Here is a 21,218-nt window from a genome sequence, read left to right as displayed (position 1 = left end):
ACTGAGAACAATCAGCAGGAGAGTAGAACTGAGAACAGTCATCAATAGCACAGAGGACCGAGCACAATCAGCAAGAGGGCAGAGGACAGAGAACTGTCAGCAAGAGGGCAGAGGACTGAGAATTGTAACCAAGAGGACTGAAAACAGTCAGCAAGAGGGCAGAGGACTGAGAACAGTCAGCAAAATGGCAAAGGAATGAGAACAGTCAGCCAGAGCGCAGAGGACTAAGAACAGTCAGCCAGAGAACAGAGGATGGAGAACCTTCAGCCAGAGGACTGAGAACAATCAGTAAGAGGGCAGAGGACTGAGTACTGTCAGCGACAGGGCAGAGGACTGAGAACAGTGAGCAGGAGGGGAGAAGTCTAAGAACAGTGAGCAGGAGGGCAGATGACAAAGAACAATCAGCAAGAGGGCAGAACACTGAGAAGAGTCAGCCAGAGCACAGAGGACTGAGAACAGTCAGCAAAAGTACCGAGGTCTGAGAACAGTCAGCTAGAGGGCAGCAGAGTACTGAGAACAGTCAGCAAGAGGGCAGAGGACTGAGAACAGTCATCAATAGAACTGAGAACAGTCAGCCAGAGCACATAGGACTGAGAACAGTCAGCAAGAGGTCAGACTGAGAACAGTCAGCAAGAGAGCAGAGGACTGAGAACAGTCAGCAAGAGGACAGAGAACTGAGAACAGTCAGCAAGAGGACTGAAAACACTCAGCAAGAGGTCAGAGGACTAAGAACAGTCAGCAAGAGGACAGAGGACTGAAAACAGTCAGCCAGAGGACTGAGATCAGTCAGCAAGAGGGCAGAGGACTTAAAATAATCAGCCAGAGGACAGAGTACTATGAACAGTCAGCAAGAGGGCTGAGAACAGTCAGCAAGAGGACTGAAAACACTCAGCAAGAGGGCAGAGGACTAAGAACAATCAGTCAGCAAGAGGAGAGAGGTCTGAGAACAGTTAGCAAGAGGGCAGAGTACTGAGAAGAGTGAGCAAGAGGGCAGAGGACTGAGAACAGTCAGCAAGAGCACATAGGACTAAGAACAGTCAGCCAGAGGACTGAGAAGAGTGAGCAGGAAGGCAGAGGACTGAGAACAGTGAGCAAGAGGGCAGCAGACTGAGAACAGTCAGAAAGAGGGCAGTGGACTGAGAACAGTGAGCAAGAGGGCAGAGGACTGAGAACAGTGAACAAGAGGGCAGAGGACAGAGAACAGTCAGCAAAAGGACAGATGACTGAGAACACTCAGTCAGAGCACAGAGGACTGAGATCAGTCAGCAAGAGGGCAGAGGGTTGAGAAAAGTCAGCTAAAGCACAGAGGTCTGAGAACAGTCAGCAAGAGGGCAGAGTACTGAGAACAGTTAGCAAGAGGGCAGAAGACTGAGAACAGTCAGCAAGAGCACAGAGGACTGAAAACAATCAGCCAGTGGACAGAGGACTAAGAACAGTCAGCAAGGGAGCAGAGAACTGAGAACAGTCAGCAAGAGGACTGAAAACACACAACAAGAGGACTGAAAACACTCAACAAGAGGGCAGAAGACTGAGAACAGTCAGCAAAAGGACAGAGGACTGAGAACAGTCAGCCAGAGCAGAGAGGACTGAGATCAGTCAGCAAGAGGGCAGAGGACTGAGAACAGTCAGCAAGAGGGCAGAGTACTGAGAACAGTCAGCAAGAGGGCAGAACTGAGAACAGTCAGCAAGAGCACAGAGGATTGAGCACAATCAGCAAGAGGGCAGAGGACAGAGAACAATCAGCAAGAGCACAGAGGACTGAAGACAATCAGCCAGAGGTCAGAGGACTAAAAACAGCAAGAGGACAGAGAACAATCAGCCAGAGGACTGAGAACAGTGAGCAAGAGGACAGAGGACTGAGAGTAGTGAGCAAGAGGGCAGAGGACTGAGAACAATCAGCAAGAGGGCAGAGGACTGAGAACAGTAAACAAGAGGACTGAAAACAGTCAGCAAGAGGGCAGAGGACTGAGAACAGTCAGAAATATAACAGAGGACTGAGAACAGTCAGCCAGAGTGTAGAGGACTAAGAACAGTCAGCCAGAAAACAGAGGACAGAGAACAATCAGCCAGCGGATTGAGAGCACTGAGCAGGAGGTTAGAGGACTGAGAACAGTGAGCAAGACATCAGAGGACTGAGAACAGTCAGCAAGAGGGCAGAGGACTGAAAACAATCAGCCAGAGGGCAGAGGACTGAGAACAGTAAGCAAGACGTCAGAGGACTGAGAACAGTCAGCAAGAGGGCAGAGGACTGAGAACAGTCAGCAAGAGAGCAGAGGACTGAGAACAGTCAGCCATAGGGCAGGGACTGAGAACAGTCAGCCAAAGGTCAGAGGACTGAGAGCAGTCAGCCAGAGGGCAGAGGACTGAGAGCAGTCAGCCAGAGGGCAGAGGACTGAGAACAGTCAGCCAGAGGGCAGAGGACTGAGAACAGTCAGCAAGAGGGCAGAGGACTGAGAACAGTCAGCAAGAGGGCAGAGGACTGAGAAAAGTCAGCCAAAGCACAAAGGACAGAGAACAGTCAGCAAGAGGACTGAGAACAGTCAGCAAGAGGACAGAGGTCTGAGAACAGTCAGCAAGAGGGCAGAGGACTGAGAACAATCAGCCAGAGGGCAGAGGACTGAGAACAATCAGCCAAAGCACAGAACTGATAACATGTCTACAGGAAACTAAACCAAATATTCCTGCACTCACAGAGCATCACTTGGCTATTCTTATAGAGTAAAAGATATAGACGTTAGCAACCGGCTGTCGTTGCGCTGAGTACACAACTGTAAGCATAGATGTAGCCAAATGCTACCAACAGATCTTCCATAATTGGGGATGTATATCCAATAAAAAAGAAAAAATGTTTTGCTAAAAGGCGCTGTAGCTGAGCTTGATCAATCTCAATTGAGGGACATGAGATGCAGTTAAAATAATGTGCAACTAAATGTCTGCAAATACATAGAACTTCCCACAACTGGTAGCAACAACTGAATAAAAGATACCAGACATAAAAAACACTACGCGTTTTGGAGTTGCACAGGCTCCCTCACCAGGAGTATAAGTACATGAACATCAGTAATGGCTATTTGTAAAGGAAGAAACTGTGCCAAAGGTAAAAAGGACAACAAATGATGTTCCTATAGTGTAAGGGCACCGCTATGGGGACCTGAGTAGCCCCCAATTATGATAACCTTTATATGGGAGCCTTTGAGAAACATTTCATTTATCCCCATCCTCTTTTTAAAAGACATGTCCTCTTTCACTGATATATTGGTGATTTATTGTTCATATGGAGAGGTAACAACACATTGTCTTACTCTTTCTGTGAGTCACTTAAAAAAAAATGATTAGGGCATTTCCTTTAAGAGTAAAAGATAAAAATGTTATCAATATCTTGGATCTTCCAATATCACATGAGGAAAGAAGAATCGTTACTAAAACACCCTGTAAGGAAGTTGATAAGAACAGTTATCGTGCCTCCTCCAGTAGTCATTGCAATAAATGGAAACATAATATTCCATTCAACCAAGAAATGCACATTTCCCTTTGCTTTTAAATAGCAGTCCTGCATTCTTAATGACAGATTCAATGAGAAAGGACATCCCACGCTCATTAGACCAGCCCTTTCCCTGAGTCACAATGACTGTTTAGTACTTAGTTCAGGGAAAATATATATTCTTGTACCGTGTTAAGCCAGTAGATAGAAAAATATCTAAATCTAAATATCTCAAATCTAAATATTGTACTTAGTTCAGAAAGACTCCATGGGTCTGACCAATGTCAACCTCCTACTGTCAACTTCATATCTACTTACAGCACTGCGTGCAGAGAAATAAAACAAGCCCTCCGCAAACGCTGGCACATTGCATTACATAATCCTTGTTATGCACACGCCCGGGCTAAGCGGCGTGTGCGTGTGATTGGTAGTGATTCCACTGGACCGTGCCGGAGAGTGAATGCCTGGAGGGGCGTGACTAAGTATTCACCCGATCCGACCAGGGTCGCACGACGGCATACGACGCCAGTGCACCAAGGAGGAACCGAGCAGAGGGACCAGGTGCTACTCCAGGACAGACCCCGGACACGGCTGTTGACCCACACAGGGGAATACAGGAACAGGCTGGTAGGCTGGCACACAGACTGGTGGGTATAGGCAGGCACGACTGGTATGCAGGCAGGCGGGTATGCAGGCAGGGGGGTAAAGGCAAGCACAGCTAGAGTGCAGACAGGGAGGCACTAGCAGGTAGGAACACAGGCAGGATAGGACCCAGTACACACCGGGACTACAGGAACAATACAGGCAGAGGGTTACAGGCAAGCACTGCTAGAGTGCAGACAAGGCTGAGCAGGGAGGACAGGGCTCTGTTCACACGGAACAGACAGGAAGGGAAAGACAGAGCCAGATACTCACACAGTACTTGCAGAGACAACAAGCAGGAGTTAGGTACGAGTTCAGACTCTGCAGAAAAAGGAAGGGAACGGACATAGAGGCAAAACAGGTAAAGGATAGGAGAGAGTTCAGACTGGAACTGAGTGTACGGAGGAGACCGACACTGCAGCGGGATACAGGAGCGGGTCTGGGAATACTGCCCCCAGAGAGGCGGGACGAACAGGCAAGGAGCGTGTTCAGACAGGACAGACAAGATACAGGAGCGGGTCTAGGTAATCGGCTCCTAGAAGGCGGGAGGAACAGGCTAGGAGCGTGTTCAGACAGGACAGACAAGATACACAGAAAGGACTCAGTTCAGACACGGGAACTAATACCGCAAAGCAGGAGACATACAGGACTTAGTTCAGACACGGGAACTAATACCGCAAAGCAGGAGACATACAGGACACAGTTCAGACACGGGAGCTGATACCGCAAAGCAGGAGAAATACAGGACTCAGTTCAGACACGGGAACTGATACAAAAAGCAGGAGACATACAGGACTCAGTTCAGACACGGGAACTGATACAAAAAGCAGGAGACATACAGGACTCAGTTCAGACACGGGAACTGATACAAAAAGCAGGAGACATACAGGACTCAGTTCAGACACGGGAACTGATACAAAAAGCAGGAGACATACAGGACTCAGTTCAGACACGGGAACTGATACAAAAAGCAGGAGACATACAGGACTCAGTTCAGACACGGGAACTGATACAAAAAGCAGGAGACATACAGGACTCAGTTCAGACACGGGAACTGATACAAAAAGCAGGAGACATACAGGACTCAGTTCAGACAGGCCTGGAAATACAGCCTCCAGGAAAGGCAGACAAGGAAACAAAGACGGGACCTGGCACCTTCAGAGTGCAAACACACACTGAAGGAAACAATATGCTCAGGCAGGGATAGAAGGGAGCTGCTGAGCTATATACCAAGTGTCAGACAGCAATAGGCTGAGGACGCACAAGGGGTGTGACCCACAGCAGGTACAAAAAGCAGGAAGTGATCGGGCGCCGCCCTTAAGCAGCAGAGACAGACACAAACAGACAGCATGGAGGGAAGCCAGAGAGACATTCTGGACTGGAGATCAAGTGCGCGCTCCTGCACAGTGGGAGATGGACCACTATGCAAGGACGCCGCCAGGTATGTTACAGTACCTCCCCCCTTACGCCCCCTCTTCTTCAGGCCTGCCAGAATCTTCCGCAGGGAATTCGAGGACCAGTCGTTCACTGGGTTGGAGGGGGACAGAGACTTAAGGGTAATCTCTGCTTCGAGGTACATCTTGCCAAGCTCACAGGAAAAAATAGACGGGTTATCAGGTACATAATGAGGAAAAGTCACTGTCTCTTTGTTATCTGGTGGTACCCCGGAGGATTCAGGAAACAACTGGAGGTCCTCCGCCGGGTCAGAAGAGTGCAGAGGCTCAGAGAAAACAACTGCTTCAGAGTACACTAGGTCGGACTCACTGGAGGAAGCAGGCGAGGTATCGGGTACCGAGTATAGGAAAGTCTCTGTCCATTCACCACCAGGTGGCACCCCGAAGGGTTCTGAACACAACTGGAGGTCCTCCGCCTGGTCGGAGGGGTGTAGAGACTCGGGAGTAACCTCTGCTTCGGAGTACACTAGGTTGGACTCACTGGAGGAAGCAGGCGAGGTATCGGGTACCGAGTATAGGAAAGTCTCTGTCCATTCACCACCAGGTGGCACCCCGAAGGGTTCTGGAAACAGCTGGCGGTCCTCCGCCTGGTCAGAGGGGTGTAGAGACTCACGGGTAACCTCTGCTTCAGAGTACACTAGGTCGGACTCACTGGACGAAGCAAGCGAGGTATCAGATCCAGGATATAGGAAAGTCTCTGTCCATTCACCACCAGGTGGCACCCCGAAGGATTCTGAACACAACTGGAGGTCCTCCGCCTGGTCGGAGGGGTGTAGAGACTCAGGAGTAACCTCTGCTTCGGAGTACACTAGGTTGGACTCACAGGACGAAGCGAGCGAGGTATCAGGTACAGAGTATAGGAGAGTCTCTGTCCTTTCGCTACCAGGTAGCACCCCGAAGGGTTCAGGAGACAACTGGAGATCCTCCGCCTGGTCGGAGGGGTGTAGAGACTCGGAGGTAACTACCACTTTGGAGTACCCATTGTCAGGCTCACAGGACGAAGCGGACAAAGTATTGAGTACCGGGTGTAGAGAAGTCTCTCTCCATTTGTCATCGAGTGGTATCCCGGAGGGTTCAGGAGGCAACAGGGGATCCTCCGCCAGGTAGTAGAGGTGCACAGACTCTGAGGTAACCACAGCTTTGGAGCATCCTTGGACATGCACACCGGTTAAAGAGAAAGAAGCATCTGATGCCGGGTGCAGGAAGTTCTCCTGTGTGGAGTCTGGATGGGCAGAAGTCTCTTCGGCCAGGAGAACTGGTGCACTACCCACGCACATTACCCATTGGGGTTTCTCCGGGATACAGGGAGATGAAGCTTCAGTAGGGACTTCAAGGTTGGGGTCAGGAGGTCTCAGGGAGGACAGACCCTGGCGTGACGGCTTGCCTCTAAGTCTAGCACGTCTGGACTGCCTCTTGAGGTTGAGAGAAGTATTCCGGAAAGCGTAGTCACCCTGTGAGGATTCTGGGTGGGCAGTAGTCTCATTGGGCTGGAGGACTATTGCGCTACCCACACACATTACCCATTGGGGCTGCTCCGGGATATTGGGAAGTGAAGCTTCAGCAGGAGCCTCCGGGTTAGGATCATCGAAGACCATTAGAAAGGCCACCAGGAAGGCCATTAGGTCCCGGAGGATCGGATCCTGTGTTTCATATAGGGGGTTGATCCATTCCAAGGCATCACCCGCCAGGTAAGACATAATAAAGGCCACTTTAGCCCAATCGGAAGGAAAATAGAGAGGGTAGGCCTTAAAGTGTAGCATGCATTGCTCCACAAATGCACGACACTGTCTTGGATCCCCATAGTAACGTGGCGGATCCGCAGGAACGAGAGCTGATAGATCCATCTGGACGGTAAGTAATTCGCCTGGAACTCAGCTAAGGAAAAAAAAAATTTATTTATTTATTTTAATGCATATATTCGCTGGAAAACTTCTCAGAGGGCGAAGGCCGTGGGGCTCAACGGGAACCATGGCCTGAGAATGCTGTTATGCACACGCCCGGGCTAAGCGGCGTGTGCGTGTGATTGGTAGTGATTCCACTGGACCGTGCCGGAGAGTGAATGCCTGGAGGGGCGTGACTAAGTATTCACCCGATCCGACCAGGGTCGCACGACGGCATACGACGCCAGTGCACCAAGGAGGAACCGAGCAGAGGGACCAGGTGCTACTCCAGGACAGACCCCGGACACGGCTGTTGACCCACACAGGGGAATACAGGAACAGGCTGGTAGGCTGGCACACAGACTGGTGGGTATAGGCAGGCACGACTGGTATGCAGGCAGGCGGGTATGCAGGCAGGGGGGTAAAGGCAAGCACAGCTAGAGTGCAGACAGGGAGGCACTAGCAGGTAGGAACACAGGCGGGATAGGACCCAGTACACACCGGGACTACAGGAACAATACAGGCAGAGGGTTACAGGCAAGCACTGCTAGAGTGCAGACAAGGCTGAGCAGGGAGGACAGGGCTCTGTTCACACGGAACAGACAGGAAGGGAAAGACAGAGCCAGATACTCACACAGTACTTGCAGAGACAACAAGCAGGAGTTAGGTACGAGTTCAGACTCTGCAGAAAAAGGAAGGGAACGGACATAGAGGCAAAACAGGTAAAGGATAGGAGAGAGTTCAGACTGGAACTGAGTGTACGGAGGAGACCGACACTGCAGCGGGATACAGGAGCGGGTCTGGGAATACTGCCCCCAGAGAGGCGGGACGAACAGGCAAGGAGCGTGTTCAGACAGGACAGACAAGATACAGGAGCGGGTCTAGGTAATCGGCTCCTAGAAGGCGGGAGGAACAGGCTAGGAGCGTGTTCAGACAGGACAGACAAGATACACAGAAAGGACTCAGTTCAGACACGGGAACTAATACCGCAAAGCAGGAGACATACAGGACTTAGTTCAGACACGGGAACTAATACCGCAAAGCAGGAGACATACAGGACACAGTTCAGACACGGGAGCTGATACCGCAAAGCAGGAGAAATACAGGACTCAGTTCAGACACGGGAACTGATACAAAAAGCAGGAGACATACAGGACTCAGTTCAGACACGGGAACTGATACAAAAAGCAGGAGACATACAGGACTCAGTTCAGACACGGGAACTGATACAAAAAGCAGGAGACATACAGGACTCAGTTCAGACACGGGAACTGATACAAAAAGCAGGAGACATACAGGACTCAGTTCAGACACGGGAACTGATACAAAAAGCAGGAGACATACAGGACTCAGTTCAGACACGGGAACTGATACAAAAAGCAGGAGACATACAGGACTCAGTTCAGACACGGGAACTGATACAAAAAGCAGGAGACATATAGGACTCAGTTCAGACAGGCCTGGAAATACAGCCTCCAGGAAAGGCAGACAAGGAAACAAAGACGGGACCTGGCACCTTCAGAGTGCAAACACACACTGAAGGAAACAATATGCTCAGGCAGGGATAGAAGGGAGCTGCTGAGCTATATACCAAGTGTCAGACAGCAATAGGCTGAGGACGCACAAGGGGTGTGACCCACAGCAGGTACAAAAAGCAGGAAGTGATCGGGCGCCGCCCTTAAGCAGCAGAGACAGACACAAACAGACAGCATGGAGGGAAGCCAGAGAGACATTCTGGACTGGAGATCAAGTGCGCGCTCCTGCACAGTGGGAGATGGACCACTATGCAAGGACGCCGCCAGGTATGTTACAATCCTTAATTGAAGGCTGTTATTCTTCTTTTTCCAGGAATTACCTTCAACTCTTTCCCTAAAAAATAGTTTCGCCCAAGTCATCTATGATTGAAAAACATCAAGCCAGAACCATAAGACTGGACACCGGCCCTTTATTTCAACAAATAAAAAAAAAATTATAGGAAATTTTAGCAGGTGTTGGCGCTGTGTGTTCCGCCATGTTGCTTTGGGTTTTTGTTTATTCTTGACCACCTTATAACTGGCGATCTGTAATTATGGCTGCGCTCTGAAGAACGCGGCGCAGGAAACAACTTTTATTAAAAGTATAAATAAGACGCGGTAGAGTTTTAGTGTCGGAGGAGCCGCCGGTCGTCTGCTGCGTCTCAGGTTTGGTCTCTCAGTGGGGCAATAATATCTGAGGGGAGATTGCGGTCGTTTTGGAGAAGACGCCGCGGCTGAAGTGACTTATTGAGCCTTTCCTCAGTTTAGTGTAGTTACCGCAGAGACATTCAAAGATTTGTTGACCCAGAGGGAAAAAAAGGCAAAAAGAAGCAAAAACAAAAGAAGAAAAGTGTAAAAAAGTAACTAAATATCCGTCCATTCTCATTTCACAGAAATTCCAATGTTCGAAGTGGCAACATTGTTGTTTCCCAATGTATCTGTAACGGGTCTGGGAGGTGGAACCTCTGAGCTACTATACAAAGGGGCAGTCCTTGTAAGGAAGCGGGTGGCTCCCAGGGAAGGCGGGCAGGTAGTCACGGCAAGTGACAGGAACAGTCTCTGGGTAGAAGGGCAGGAGGTCACGGCAAGTGACGGGGAAAGTCTCTTGACAGGCGGGTGGTCACGGCAAGTGACAGCAGAGCCTCCAGGTAGGCTAGCAGGCGGGAAGCAGGTGAGCGGGTAAGAGCTGTCCTTCTTTTTAACGAAGAAGAAGCCTGCTCCCGCTGGGGAGGTAGATTTCCGGATAAATCCCCGGGCCAGGTTCTCCTCGATATATTCAGACATGGGCCGGGTCTCAGCAGCGGACAAAGGGTAGATACGCCCTCGGGGCGGAGTAGCGCTAGGTACCAAGTCGATAGGGCAATCGTATGGTCTATGAGGAGGTAATGTCTCTGCTTCCTTTTTATTAAAGACATCAGCATAAGACCAATAGGGTACCGGCAGGCCGGGTAGATTGGCTGGGGGAGGAGAAGGACGGGCAGGACGAACGGGAACTAAACAAGTCTTATGGCAGTCCTGTCCCCAGCGAAGGACTTCTCCGGTCTGCCAATCAAGCACGGGTGCATGTCTCTGGAGCCAAGGTAGGCCAAGCAAAAGGGCGTGAGAGAGTCCCGGCAGAACATGAAAGAAGATGCTCTCAGAGTGCAGCATTCCCACCTGCAGAGTTATGGGTTCGGTGATAAGTTGGATGGGATGCGGTAAGAGACCCTCGTCCACGGAGGCAACAGATAAGGGTGCGGCCAGAGGTTTGCTGGGAATTCGGTATTTCTCTACCAGGGACTGAGAGATAAGATTTCCGGCAGCTCCAGAATCAAGTTGAGCCAGTTCAAAGTAACGGTTCTCCCCGCAGATGATAGAGACCGACAGCATCAGAGATGGAGAGGGTTTATTCTGGTCTAGGACGACCTCTCTGAGCGATCCTAGACACAGATGTTTCCCGATCTCTCCGGGCAGGAACGGATCCGGTGCTCCTAACTGCCACAGTAGAAGCAGCTCCCCTCGGCACGGCGTGACTCTTGACGGGTTTTGACCACCTTGGTCTGGTCGACCTGCATAGGCTCAGGTGAGTGTGCCTGGGGAGTAACAGAGGAAGTGACGGGATTCTGGAAGGTAGGAGCAAGGTGAGGAAACCTCCTCTCACGGGTGACCTCTTTGGCGCGCTCCTGGAACCGGATGTCAATCCGGGTGGCAAGTGTTATTAAATCTTCGAGAGTGGTAGGAATGTTCCGACCGGCAAGTTCATCCTTAATCCGGCCGGATAGACCTTCCCAGAAGACGGACACCAGGGCGTCGTTATCCCAGGCAAGCTCAGAAGCAATGGTACGGAACCGTATGGCATATTGGCCCACGGTGAGACTCCCTTGACGGAGGCGTAGCAGAGATGAGGCGAATGAGGTCTTTCGTCCTGGTTCGTCGAAGACTTTCCGGAAGGCCGTGAGAAAGGCTGGCAGGTTGGACACCAGGGGGTCTCCTCTCTCCCATAGAGGATTTAGCCAAGCCAGTGCCTCCCCCGTGAGATGGGACATGATGAAGGCCACTTTGGCCCGGTCGGTGGAAAACTGGTGTGCCAAAAGTTCGGAGTGCAGGGTGCACTGGTTAATGAAGCCCCGTGCCTGACCGGGATCTCCACCATAACGAGGCGGGGCGGAAAGGCGGGGTCCGGGAAGGGATGCCATGGTATTGATGGGCAGCAGCGCTGCTGGGGTAGTAGTTGTGCGAGTGGAAGCAGCTCCCGACGAGGCAGTCAGTGTGTCCAGGCGGGAGTGAACACTACGCAGGTGGCCCAAGATGGAGTCCTGTTGGGACCTCTGATGGGAAAGTTCATGACATAGGTCCGAGAGCGAGGGAGCCACCGGGTTCCATGGCCCGAGCAAACTGTAATGGGTCTGGGAGGTGGAACCTCTGAGCTACTATACAAAGGGGCAGTCCTTGTAAGGAAGCGGATGGCTCCCAGGGAAGGCGGGCAGGTAGTCACGGCAAGTGACAGGAACAGTCTCTGGGTAGAAGGGCAGGAGGTCACGGCAAGTGACGGGAACAGTCTCTGGGTAGAAGGGCAGGAGGTCACGGCAAGTGACGGGAACAGTCTCTGGGTAGAAGGGCAGGAGGTCACGGCAAGTGACGGGAACAGTCTCTGGGTAGAAGGGCAGGAGGTCACGGCAAGTGACAGGAACAGTCTCTGGGTAGAAGGGCAGGAGGTCACGGCAAGTGACGGGAACAGTCTCTGGGTAGAAGGGCAGGAGGTCACGGCAAGTGACGGGAACAGTCTCTTGACAGGCGGGTGGTCACGGCAAGTGACAGCAGGGTAAGAGTCTCTAGACAGGCAGGTGGTCACGGCAAGTGACGGTAGAGCCTCCAGGTAGGCTAGCAGGCGGGTAGCAGGTGAGCGGGTAAGAGTCTCTCGGCTGGCTGGCAGGTGGTCTCAGGCAGGTATCAGGCAGGTGCTTCCTGATCCGCCGGCGGACTGGTCCATAGACAGACTGGCGGATGCAGGTAGACAGACTGTCGGACCGCAGGAATGCAAGCAGGTAGACAGAGCTGGAAAGCAGACTGGCAACGGAACCTGAGGGCTGAAGCAGAGGTGAAAGGCTTTGCAACAACTTTGCTCGGGCACCTCCATTTTGGAGGAGGTGCCTTATATATGGGAGCTCCACCGGCAATTGGCCGGGGACTCCTTAGGACGGCGCGCGTGGCCCCTTTAAGAGAGAGGGAGCGTGCGCGCGTGCGTGCCCTAAGCACAGTGCCCGGGAAGCGGCGAGCGCTGCCAGCGGGAAGAGGACGCCGAGGACGGAGCAAGGAGGTGAGAGGAACGGCGTCTCTGCCTAGCAGGAGGCAGGGACGCCGACGCTACAGTATCTTCTGCCCCTCTCCATACAACAGATGCCCAAAAAGTAACAGTTGTTTTAATTTTTATTTCATATATCAATTCACATGAAAATAAGTAACATATTTTATCAGAGAAATCTGCTTCTTTTTCCTCCTGTACTGATCATTCACTCGCAATTCACTGGTAAAATCTGTATGCAGTGAAGACCAATATTCCCATTACTGGTATGGAATATGTCAGTTGGTGCTTATAAAGTCTATGGAGAAGACAGACATAGACATTCTGTTGCAGGTTTTCCTTGAAGCTTTTCTATAGGACCTTATGAGCACCAACTGCCATGTCCTATCTCAGCAAAGTATTCACTGAAGCCACATTTTACCAGCTTTGCACATCTAGAGGTGACATTTCGCCCCTTCTTCTTTGCACACTCGCTCTCGCTCAGTGAGATTGGATGGAGACGTCTGTGATTAGCAATTTTCACGTCTTGTCACAGGTTCTCTGGGATTTGGGTCTGGACTGTGACTGCGCCGTTCACACACAGGAAGATGCTCTGATCTAAACCCTCCATTGTGGCTTTGGCAGGATGTTTAGGGTTGTTACCTTGCTGGAAGGTGAACCTACGCCCCAGTCTCAAGTCTTTTCCAGCCACTAACAGATTTTCATCCAGGATTATCCTGTATTTAGCTCCATCCATCTTCGACCAGCTTTTCTGCCCCTGCTGAAGAAAAGCCTCCCCACAGCATGATGCTGCCACCACCATGTGTGACAGTGGGGTTGGTGTTTTCAGGGTGATCAGAGAATATTTATGTGTGAACGCCGCAGTCACAGTCCAGACCTAAATCCCAGAGAATCTGTGACAAGACGTGAACATTGCTGATCACAGACGTCTCCATCCAACCTCACTGAGCGAGAGCGAGTGTGCAAAGAAGAAGGGGCGAAATGTCACCTCTAGATGAGCAAAGCTAGAGAGACAGACCCCAAAAGACTGCAGCGAAAGTTGGGAGAGACAGTCCCCAAAAGATCCCAGCAGTAATTTCAGTGAAAGGAGCTTCTTCAAAGTACTGACTCAGGGGGCTGAATACAAACGCACAGCACAATTTTCAGATTTATATTTTTAAAATATTTAGAAAACCTTGTATCATTTCTTTTACACTTCACAAATACTTGTTACTTTGTGTTGTTATATCACATAAAATCCCAATAAAATACATTAAAGTTTGTGGGTGTAACGTGAAAAAGGTGTGAAAAAGTTCACGGGGTATGAAGACTTTTTTAAGGCACTGTAAATCTCTATCGTTATTAGATCGCAGGAGTTTACCGTCCCTTTAAGTGTTCGCTGTATGTGGGCGACAGTGGGGCTGTCACATATCTCTGTATATAGAAATTATTCCCCTTGCACTAAGTAATGACAGGAAACGTTTCCATCGCTCTCACGTGAAGTGTTAACCTGCGGTAATAACATGCTGCGCTGATATTGGGGGGTAAAGAGTAGGGCGGCAGGTGGGTCCTGACGCGCGCTCTCCGGAGAGGTGAGCGGCGGCCTCCTTGCTGCAGGAGTGAATGACACAGCTTGAGCGGAGAATTTTCCATTTAAGCGAGAGATGTTTGTTTACATTCACGGTCGGCGCACAATGAGCGAGCGGGACGTGTTTATGAAAATACGCCGCTTGACAGGCGACACGGAAAATAACACCTACTTAGAAATGGTGTCTCACGTTCTCTGTTAACTTAAGTGTCATGAAGCGGCTTGAGGAGGATTACAGCGCGGAGTGGAGGATGGGGGTTATCAGCCTCAATGTGGGCATCAGATACCTGCCCAGGCGGCACCCAGGGCATCACGTAGTGCACATATCATGGGTATTAAAGGGACCTGACGGATTGGTTCTTTCTGCTCAGACAGGAGTTGTGGTGATAAAATAACCCCATTACTTAAGTTCTCCAACTGTTAATGGTCTTTGTGATTCAATTCCGGATCCTTCTCAAGATCTCTGTTTGCTGTCAGTGAATTGAATCATCATTCAGAGGGTAAAAGCCGAGCTGGACCTACAGCAGTCTTACTCACACATCTGAGGATTCATTGCATGGAGCTTAGTGGGTGATCTGTAGATTTGTGGCTTGATTGCATCAAAGTCACACAGTATTTTCTGGACTGATACATTGTAACAAACCCTCAGCTGTGAGGAGCATTAGTGAATGATGGAACAAGAGGCATGGATGACTCCAGTTTATGTCAGTGAGGAGAGATCAGGCATCTTCACACCTAATGAATGGAAATAACTAAACCATGCTTGATCATGAGATCAGCGGGGGGTGCTTCAGATCAGACCCTCACAATCGAGGATCCATGATGCAATCTGGAAGTCATAACATAGACATCTGAAGGTGAAGCCCAGGGGTCCCTGGACGCACGACCCCAGAGTCCAGTCCCTGTGAACCCCTCTACACTTCTGATTATTTTTCCTCCACCCTTGTGTTTAGTTTTTGGTCTGCAGAGTTGTTTCAGGACTTGTTTTTCTGCTATGAGCTTTTGTTTTCATCACTGCCATTTTTGGGGTCCGTACAACCTTTTCATTTCTTTTTATTCTACCACCTCATTTTTTTTTTTATTACCGTTTCGCCGTTAACACTTTATTGGTTCGGACCCACAATTCCAGGTGATTTTATTTGTTTACAAATAAAGAAAGGAGATAAAGGATTATATCGTTGTGTTTATAAAAAAAAACATTTTCCATTTTCTTCACTACATTTTTTATTTGTCCCCCTGGGGAATTGAACCTGCGGTCATTTGATAATATATAATACACTGCAACACTGTAATATTCCAGGGTGTTACAATATAACCGATCTCCTAGGGAGCCCAGCTGCGGGTATAGAAACATGGCAGACAGGGGGCCTTCAGGAGCACCCCCGAGCTGCCATAACAATCGTGTTGTGGGGGTGCTCATTGGAGGTCAGAAGGGACACATTACCCCCATTTCCAACCTCTTAAATTAAATGTCATAACAGCGGCTTCTATGAGGTTAAAATGCAGGGATCACAGAAGTAGAGATAACACAGCTGTCACCTGCGATGTGGAGCAGGCTCATCTCCTGAGCCCGCTCACATCTAGTACAGAGGATATCGCTGGCTTATATCTGGGAATGTTGTGCCCCAGCACTCGCCAGGGCTCTTCAGGTCCTGACATTTTTGCTACATTCTCTAAAGGTTCCATAAATGACTATGTCATATCCCACTAATCGATCACATATATAGAAGGCTCCCAGCACTCATCATGGGAGGTGGTGCGCAGACCTGGACCCCACCCCTGCAGATCACATCATACATCAGCTTCATGTGATTAAACATGAGGACAGACAATGAAGGACAGCGTCAGATCTGAGCAGGACGCCACTTACCACATGGAGGATTTTATTTTCTGTTTCGTAGACGGTGCAATCCTGGGAAAAGACAAAAAAAAAAAGAAAGATCAGAACTGATTTCTTCCCACGGAGAAACTTTCCTGCATTTTCCCAGATATTGATATTCTGAGAATATTCAGCACGTGCAATGTCACTCGGAGATAAGTCCAGCGACACCTAATTAGCAAAATTAATTATCATTGCCCTTCTCCAATGCTATTAACTTCCAAGCATTATTTCTGCTATCAATACGGACGACCGTCCTAGAACCGCCCCTCCCCCCATATGATGATGCCCGCCGCTTCATGATCCCATTAATGCTTCGGATTTTAATGTCAGATCCTGCAGGAATCTGAGGAGCCACAAGTCGAGATTTAGTTGAGTAATCAAAAAAAATGTACAGCGTGGGCCAGTTATATGGATACACCTAAATTAAATGGGAATGGTTGGTGATATCAGCTTCCTGTTTGTGGCACATTAGTATATGGGAGGGGGAAAACTTTTCCGGATGGGTGTGGTGACCATGGCGGCCATTTTGAAGTCGCCCATTTTGGATCCAACTTTATTTTTTTTCAATGGGAAGAGGGTCATGTGACACATCAAACTTATTGAGAATTTCATAAGACAAACAATGGCGTGCTTGGTTTTAACGTAACTTTATTCTTTCATGAGTATTTTACAAGTTTATGACCACTTATAAAATGTGTTCAAAGTGCTGCCCATTGTGTTGGATTGTCAATGCCGCCCTCTTCTCCCACTCTTGACACTCTGATAGCAACACCGCAGAAGAAATGCTAGCACAGGCTTCCAGTATCCGTTGTGTATCCATATAAATGGCCCACCCTGTACATGACTGAGAATAAGCCCCACTGCTCCAGAAAAGTCAATGGGACTGATGTGAACTGCAGCACCGGCTGATCCCATCAGTCCCCCGGACTGTGTGAAGCGGCACCACATATGCCCGAAGCCCCGCCATTCATACTCTTCCTCATTGGTATCTCCGTTCCAGTGATCGATGAGACCCTCAGGGATCAGATCAATGTCCACGGTGGGAGAGAACGTCTGCACAACGGTTGGACAGGTATTCGATTTAGTTTAGTATTTGCAGCAGAATTTTCTATCCCAAAAAACAGTGTTTGCAGGAAAAAAACGCTGCAGAAATCTACACGTATTTGACACATTTTTTATGCATTTTTATGTGTTTTTTTACTTGCATTTTTTCCCTTGAATGGATGAAATACGATGGAAAAACGCTGAAAAAACTGACACTGAGGCTTATGGGACTGCAGGATCCCAGCGCTCCCACCTAGTTCTAGGGTCCTTTTGTAGACCTAGAATCTCAGACATGAAACTTTAGAAGTCTCATTGTGTTTGATGTCGTCACCTTGCACTTGGCACGGAGGTGTCATTGGAAGATCCTTTGCTATGGAGTCTCAGGGTTCAGCTCCTTGGCGGCCATGGGCTCAGATTTATTTTCTTCCACTATTACCTAAGATGGTGTTGCCCTTTAATTCTCCTCCAGCTGCAGCCGGGGCAGAACATGGCTTCACTGCCAGAATTCCTGCTCACCTAATTCTGTCTGAAGATGAAAGCTCCGTCCATTTGTAATGAGAATGATGAAATGAATTCTACAAAGGACGATCGTAATGAAATCACAGCAATTCCAGAAAATTCTGGAGCGTCGGTGAATTGCAAGGTGGGAAGCGAGGGTCTGAGACACGGGGGGCTACAGCTCTAACTTTACTCTGATGTGTTACAAGACCCCCGCCTGCTCCCCGCATTAATAAAGCTGCTGTCATCCGATGTAGCAGAGGCGACACTGTGTCCCCAGTCACCAGGGCCTGATGCCATCACTACATGTGCACCACCTTATATCCACAGTCACCCCTCAAAAAGAGCTTCTCTACTGGTCACCTGAGCCTGCACATGGGATGAGACTGCACATGGGATGAGACTGCACATGGGATGAGACTGCACATGGGATGAGACTGCACATGGGATGAGCCTGCACATGGGATAAGCCTGCACATGGGATGAGCCTGCACATGAGATGAGACTGCATGCAAGAAGAGACTGCACATGGGATGAGACTGCACATGGGATGAGCCTGCACATGGGATGATCCTGCACATGGGATGAGACTGCACATGGGATGAGCCTGCACATGGGATGAGCCTGCACATGAGATGAGACTGCATGCAAGAAGAGACTGCACATGGGATAAGCCTGCACATGGGATGAGCCTGCACATGGGATGAGACTGCACATGGGATGAGACTGCATGCAAGAAGAGACTGCACATGGGATGAGACTGCACATGGGATGAGACTGCACATGGGATGAGCCTGCACATGGGATAAGCCTGCACATGGGATAAGCCTGCACATGAGATGAGACTGCATGCAAGAAGAGACTGCACATGGGATGAGACTGCATGCAAGAAGAGACTGCACATGGGATAAGCCTGCACATGGGATGAGCCTGCACATGGGATGAGACTGCACATGGGATGAGACTGCATGCAAGAAGAGACTGCACATGGGATGAGACTGCACATGGGATGAGACTGCACATGGGATGAGCCTGCACATGGGATGAGCCTGCACATGGGATAAGCCTGCACATGAGATGAGACTGCATGCAAGAAGAGACTGCACATGGGATGAGCCTGCACATGGGATGAGCCTGCACATGAGATGAGACTGCACATGGGATGAGCCTGCACATGGGATGAGCCTGCATATGGGATGAGACTGCACATGGGATGAGCCTGCACATGGGATGAGCCTGCACATGGGATGAGACTGCACATGGGATGAGCCTGCATATGGGATGAGCCTGCACATGGGATGAGCCTGCACATGGGATGAGACTGCATGCAAGAAGAGACTGCACATGGGATGAGACTGCATGCAAGAAGAGACTGCACATGGGATGAGACTGCACATGGGATGAGACTGCACATGGGATGAGACTGCACATGGGATGAGACTGCACATGGGATTAGACTGCACATGGGATAAGCCTGCACATGGGATGAGCCTGCACATGAGATGAGACTGCATGCAAGAAGAGACTGCACATGGGATGAGACTGCACATGGGATGAGACTGCACATGGGATGAGACTGCACATGGGATGAGACTGCATGCAAGAAGAGACTGCACATGGGATGAGACTGCACATGGGATAAGCCTGCACATGGGATGAGCCTGCACATGGGATGAGACTGCATGCAAGAAGAGACTGCACATGGGATGAGACTGCACATGGGATGAGCCTGCACATGGGATGAGACTGCACATGGGATGAGCCTGCACATGGGATGAGACTGCATGCAAGAAGAGACTGCACATGGGATGAGACTGCATGCAAGAAGAGACTGTACATGGGATGAGACTGCACATGGGATGAAACTGCACATGGGATGAGACTGCACATGGGATGAGACTGCACATGGGATGAGACTGCACATGGGATGAGCCTGCACATGGGATGAGACTGCATGCAAGAAGAGACTGCACATGGGATGAGACTGCACATGGGATGAGACTGCACATAGGATGAGACTGCATGCAAGAAAAGACTGCACATGGGATGAGACTGCACATGGGATGAGCCTGCACATGGGATGAGACTGCATGCAAGAAGAGACTGCACATGGGATGAGATTGCATGCAAGAAGAGACTGTACATGGGATGAGACTGCACATGGGATGAAACTGCACATGGGATGAGACTGCACATGGGATGAGCCTGCACATGGGATGAGACTGCACATGGGATGAGCCTGCACATGGGATGAGACTGCACATGGGATGAGACTGCATGCAAGAAGAGACTGCACATGGGATGAGACTGCACATGGGATGAGCCTGCACATGGGATGAGACTGCATGCAAGAAGAGACTGCACATGGGATGAGCCTGCACATGGGATGAGCCTGCACATGGGATGAGACTGCACATGGGATGAGACTGCACATGGGATGAGACTGCACATAGGATGAGACTGCATGCAAGAAAAGACTGCACATGGGATGAGACTGCATATGGGATGAGACTGCATGCATGAAGAGATTGCACATGGGATAAGCCTGCACATGGGATGAGCCTGCACATGGGATGAGACTGCATGCAAGAAGAGACTGCACATGGGATGAGACTGCACATGGGATGAGACTGCACATGGGATGAGACTGCACATAGGATGAGACTGCATGCAAGATAGAGACTGCACATGGGATGAGACTGCACATGGGATGAGACTGCACATGGGATGAGACTACACATGGGATGAGACTACACATGGGATGAGACTGCACATAGGATGAGACTGCATGCAAGAAGAGACTGCACATGTGATGAGACTGCATATGGGATGAGACTGCATGCAAGAAGAGACTGCACATAGGATGAGACTGCATGCATGAAGAGATTGCACATGGGATGAGACTGCACATCGGATGAGACTGCACATAGGATGAGTCTGCATGCAAGAAGAGACTGCACATGGGATGAGACTGCATGCAAGAAGAGACTGCATATGGGATGAGACTGCACATAGGATGAGACTGCATGCAAGAAGAGACTGCACATGGGATGAGACTGCACATGGGATGAGACTGCATGCAAGAAGAGTCTGCACATGGGATTAGACTGCACATAGGATGAGACTGCATGCAAGAAGAGACTGCACATGGGATTAGACTGCACATGGGATGAGACTGCATGCACGAAGAGACTGCACATGGGATTAGACTGCACATGGGATGAGACTGCATGCAAGAAGAGACTGCACATGGGATGAGACTGCATGCACGAAGAGACTGCACATGGGATTAGACTGCACATGGGATGAGACTGCATGCAAGAAGAGACTGCACATGGGATGAGACTGCACATGGGATGAGACTGCACATGGGATGAGACTGCATGCAAGAAGAGACTGCACATGGGGTGAGACTTCACATAGGATGAGACTGCTTGCAAGAAGACACTGCACATAGGATTAGACTGTATACAAC

General features: G+C 49.9%; 1 protein-coding gene across 2 annotated transcripts in view; it reads right to left on the bottom strand.

Annotated features, from left to right (window-relative positions):
- Nucleotides 1–21,218, bottom strand: part of LOC141155309 (connector enhancer of kinase suppressor of ras 2-like) — a 586,755-nt gene that overhangs the window by 143,018 nt on the left and 422,519 nt on the right. For both annotated transcript variants that reach the window (XM_073642150.1, XM_073642151.1), the window contains exon 5: nucleotides 16,190–16,231. In XM_073642150.1, coding sequence (XP_073498251.1) covers nucleotides 16,190–16,231 — 42 coding nt within the window. The remainder of the gene's footprint in view (nucleotides 1–16,189; nucleotides 16,232–21,218) is intronic.

Source organism: Phyllobates terribilis, unplaced genomic scaffold (genome assembly GCF_046119375.1).
Source record: "Phyllobates terribilis strain yellow unplaced genomic scaffold, ASM4611937v1 Scaffold_7__3_contigs__length_470593459, whole genome shotgun sequence".
Classification (NCBI taxonomy): Eukaryota; Metazoa; Chordata; class Amphibia; order Anura; family Dendrobatidae; genus Phyllobates; species Phyllobates terribilis.
Note: the sequence above shows the minus strand (reverse complement) of the source record. Positions and strands in the feature narration are given on the sequence as shown.